This window comes from Halichoerus grypus, chromosome 1, assembly GCF_964656455.1.
Source record: "Halichoerus grypus chromosome 1, mHalGry1.hap1.1, whole genome shotgun sequence".
Taxonomy (NCBI): Eukaryota; Metazoa; Chordata; class Mammalia; order Carnivora; family Phocidae; genus Halichoerus; species Halichoerus grypus.
In genome coordinates this window covers 215,568,889-215,573,250 of record NC_135712.1, presented here as the reverse complement: position 1 = coordinate 215,573,250, position 4,362 = coordinate 215,568,889, and the positions used below count along the sequence as shown (strand labels likewise).

The 4,362-nt window shown below is 60.9% G+C and overlaps 1 protein-coding gene across 1 annotated transcript; it reads right to left on the bottom strand.

The window, feature by feature from the left end:
- Nucleotides 1-1,468: 1,468 nt before the first annotated feature.
- On the bottom strand, nt 1,469-3,892 carry UQCR11 (ubiquinol-cytochrome c reductase, complex III subunit XI). The gene is made up of 3 exons (XM_036075735.2): nt 3,735-3,892; nt 2,245-2,389; nt 1,469-1,628 (listed from the first exon to the last, which is right to left on the bottom strand). The coding sequence occupies exons 1-2, from the start codon at nt 3,782-3,784 to the stop codon at nt 2,269-2,271; spliced, it is 171 nt and encodes a 56-aa protein (XP_035931628.1). The 5' UTR covers nt 3,785-3,892; the 3' UTR covers nt 1,469-1,628; nt 2,245-2,268.
- Nucleotides 3,893-4,362: the final 470 nt, after the last annotated feature.

Genomic DNA, 4,362 nt, shown 5'->3' with positions numbered 1-4,362 from the left:
CGCATCGGGCTCCCTGCTCAGTGGGGAGCCTGCTTCTCCCTCTGCTGCTCCCCCCGCTTGTTCTCTGTGTCAAATAAATGAACTCCTTATAATAATACAAATTTTTTAAAATGTGTATTTTTTTAAGATTTGTTAGGAGAAATAGGTTTCTTTCCACTTCAGGCCACATGGCTCCACACAGCCCCGGGGGCTGCCCCAGGTGGGAAACTGTTAAGCCGTGTCGAAGTGGAGGATCCTTCCCGAAGTGCCGTGGCCCCAGGAAAGATGCCTTCGGTAAGAGAATGATGCGCAGAGACGGGTGTCACAAATGCCACCGCTTGTGTTCAAGACAGGGATCTGTTCCGAATGTGTGTCTTCCGCGCCTCAGTTCTGTGCCGAAGCCCTACTCCCTAGCGCGGCTGGAGCCTCAGGATGGAAGGAGGTGAGGCGAGGTCAGGGGGACGGGCCCATCCTGACAGATCAGTGTCCGGGGACACCTGACAGCACACGCCTGCTCCTCCCTCCGCAGGTGTGCTGGGGGCGGGGAGACCTGGTGAAGACACAGCCAGCAGGCAGGATGCAGGAACTCACCAGAAGCAACCCTGTCAGAACCTTGATCTCAACCCCCAGCCTCCAGAACGGAGAAGCTTCAGTTCTGTTGTGTAAGCCCCCCGTCTGTGCGGTTTCCTTACGGCTAACACAACAGCTGCTTCCAAAAATATGCTTATACACACACAGTTTCTAGAATTTTCAAGAACTGGGCAGGGGCCAGGGGGAGGAAACTTGTGTGCCATAGATCCTTGTGTACCTGCTCATTTTTGTATCCTTCGTGTGATGGTTTCACTTTTCTACAAGTTCCGATGTCTTTCCTTTCAAAACAGAGCCAAGTTCTTGTCCCCTTGAGTGTGGGCTGGATGTGGGGATGTGTTTTCTAACAGAATGTGGAGAAAGTGATGGTGCAAGACTTCTGGGGGAAGGTCATAAGACCTGTGGCTTCCACCCGCAAAGACGCAAGGCGGCTCCAGCAGGCCCACGGAGAGGCCCACGCGGCGGGGAGCCGAGGCCTCCCTCCCACCAGCAGGCCCACGGAGAGGCCCACGCGGCGGGGAGCCGAGGCCTCCCTCCCACCAGCAGCCCCTCGAGGGCACCGGCACGAACGGCTCCTCCCGCCCCGGCCCAGCCTTCTCATGAGGCAGCCCCAGCGGACACCTTGACTGCATCCTCATGAGTGATCCGGAGCCAGGCCGTGCAGCTAAGTTACTCCTAAATTCTCGCCCACAGAAATCGAGAGGTAATGGATGTTTGCTGTCTGACACTACTGAGCTGTGAGGTGACTTCTCAAGGTGGTGATAAACACCCTGCACAGGTGTTACACATTAAACACCGTGAGTGATCAATCTGTGCCACAGCCACGGACCCCTGGGTCACTCCCACCACCACGGCTGCAGTCAAGATAACCAAGCCCCTAGCATGACCATGTCCAGGTGCGGCAGGTTTCAGAGCAAGGTTTAATGCTGTGTGCATTCAAACATGAAAGCTATTCTCAGAAACAGTCAGTCATGCTGTCACTTTCCTTGAGGCCCATCCTGAGGGTGTGGGCTGGTCCGGGCACTGCAGGGGCTCCCACGGGAGACAGCATCAGCAGACACCTGGATGGGAGACAAGGCAGGGGGAGCACAAGACTCCTGGCTCCTGTTCTTGTAAGAAGGGAGGAGCTGAGTGATGAGAAGCTACGCACACTGCAGCCAGGCTCCGAAATCAAGTCTAGGTAGACCGCTTAGTTGCGGCATGGCCTGGGGCCCATCTGTAGAATGGAGATGCAAGAGGCACGTGCACTCTGGCCTATCATGTGGTCGGCACAGTGGACAGCCACGTCGGAGACAAATGGAAGAGTCCAAGGGGTCGTTACGGCTCAAGCAGCAACCCCTGGGAGGCCAGCAGCTGTGGGTCAGCTTCCACTTTCCCCATTTGTAAAATGGGGCACCCCTCTGTCACACCCAGGCGGGGGAGATTGGGATGTGGGGCGCAGTCAGCCTCCAGGATGGAGCACCCTGGGCCACTGCCCATCCCCCAGGCCCACAAACCAGGGATGCTGGTTGGCAGCTTGTGTCGACAGGCAGGATTCTCCCAGGTGAATAGTCCAGGTGAGCCTCCCAGACCTACCACCCTAGCTCTGGGGGCATGGAGAACCAGCCTCATGGAAGCCCCAGTCCTCAGCCATGTGGGCATCACAGGATTCACCTGCTAACAGCCGCCAAAACTTACCAGAGGGGTCTGAGGAGGGTCAGTTTAATCGTCCTTCTTAAACTTGCTGTTGATGTAGGGCACCCAGTCCAGAATCAGCCGCCAGTCCGTGGCCCACACCAGCCCCACAGTGCCCACAGCGCCCCACATGCCTGCTGTGGGCATCCTGCCAGAGAACAGCAGGGGTCAGGTCCTGCTCAGGGGTCACCCTTCCAGCTGCATCTCTGGGTCTCTCTCCCCCTCCCACGCCAAGCTTCCGTTTATCCAGCGCCCACAACACACCCACCCCTCCTGCCCAGTGTATGGACACATCCTTCTGACAATGGGGTGGGCACAAAGCAGGAGACCCTGAGGCAACTTCACACCCACCTGCTTTCACGTGAGAATCTTCTGGAGATTTTTTTTGAGGAATTTGCTCAAAAGAAAATTTGAACAACCCAAGCTCATAACCACCCATTCACAACAGGTAAAGCCTGCATGCAGGCCCCAACTATGCAGTTTACAGCTGGCCAGGGACAGCTATGGGACTGAGGGAGGTATCAAGGTCTGGGTCTTACAGGAGCACACAGCACAGGAAGGGCAGGCCACCTCCCCGATGACACACGGCTGCATGGTGCAGCACGGAGCTGAGTCTCGCTTTCAGCCAGGACGGCCACCCCTCACTTATGTCCTGTGATTGGTTAGAGTCCGCAGTGGCCCCAACAGTCCCTCCTGATGCTCACGCCCGGTGCACCTCCTCCCTCGGAGTGTGAGCAGGACCCAGTCTCTGGTCTCTAATGAGCGAGACTCGCACAGGTGACCTCAGGAGCACAAGCTTCCAGCACAGGTGCTCTGGCTTGCTCCTCCTCTGCGGGAAGCCGGCTGCCACCTGAGCTGCCCTACAGGGGGTCCGCCAACAATCACATACTTGCGCTTGGAAAGACCCCCTCAAAAGAGCCCTTGGAGGAGACTGCAGCCTCCTGAGCCGGTGTGGTGGGCCGAGCTCGGGTGTGCCCGCGCTCCTGACCCACACAAACTGCGAGGGAATACGTGTTTGTGGTTTGAAGCTGTGCGGGGCCACCTGCCCTGCAGCCACGGCTGACCAGTGGAGGGCCGATGGCCGGCGATATACGGCCGGATCACGGTCAGCCACGTGCCTGGGACGCTGGACCGGGAGGGCTGCCACCGCCACCTCCACAGAGGACGAACCACCACCACGCCCCCCGCCTGTCTCCCCAGTGACAGCCGCGGCCCCGCCACCCCACCTGGCGCCTCGGCGGGCACCCCAGCTCCGAGGGTCAGGAACGTCCCAGGAGCCTTCCCCGCCGTCCTGGTCGGCCCCGGGGAGCCCGAGCCGAAGGCGCTGGACAGACAGCGGGCGGCCGTGTCAGCCCGTCCAGGTAGGGATGAGGAGCTGGCTCGTACGTGCGCGCCGGACCGGCCGCCCCGCCGCTCTGCGCCCGTCCCATCTGGGACCCGGTAGCACGACGGGTGCCGACTGCGGACGGCGGGGGCCGGGAGCACATGCTCACCAGTTTTTGGCCAGCTCACGGTAACGGGGGCCCAGGAACCTGCTCAGCATCGCGGCGCAGTCGGCAGCTCAGGGTGACCCCGGCGGCCGCCCGGCTACACTACGCAGGCGCGGCGGCAGCAGCGCGCAGGCGCACGGGGAGGCCCCCGTCCCGAGCGAGCTGCCCGTTTGGCGACGGGCGGCATTGGTTGTTGCGCGCGCAGACCCGGAAAACCTTGCAGTCACTTCCGGGGAGGGTCGGAAGTCGTTAGATGCGGCCGAGAGTGGGCAGGTCTGGGGGGTGAGGAGGGCTCTTCTGAGCGCCAGACCCGGCGACGCGGGTGATGTCCCCTCGCCGGCGGCCAGGGTGGTCCCCAGCGGCGCAGCCTGCGGCAGCCAAGCACAGCCCCCGACACTTGGCTGGTGATTTTGTGTCTTTACTACAAGCCAAGGCTGTATTTGCAGTTAGGGAAACTGAGGCCCGGCGGGGAAGGACCTTGGCCGGAGTCGCACCGAGGGAAGGGTGCGATCGGAAGCCGCCCCTGGGGCCGTCGGCCGTGCTTCCCGGCCTCCGTGTGCTTCCCGGGAGCTGTCGCTCGGAGGCCTGGCTCCTGGAGCCAACGCGGAGGGCCCGGTTCCGCTAGTGGATG

Excerpts from the sequence above, each read along its gene's own strand:
- UQCR11 (XM_036075735.2), bottom strand. The coding sequence starts at position 3,784 with ATGCTGAGCAGGTTCCTGGGCCCCCGTTACCGTGAGCTGGCCAAAAAC. Across the intron at positions 2,390-3,734 it reads CGTGAGCTGGCCAAAAACTG|GATGCCCACAGCAGGCATGT; the intron begins GTGAGCATGTGC and ends GTTCTCTGGCAG.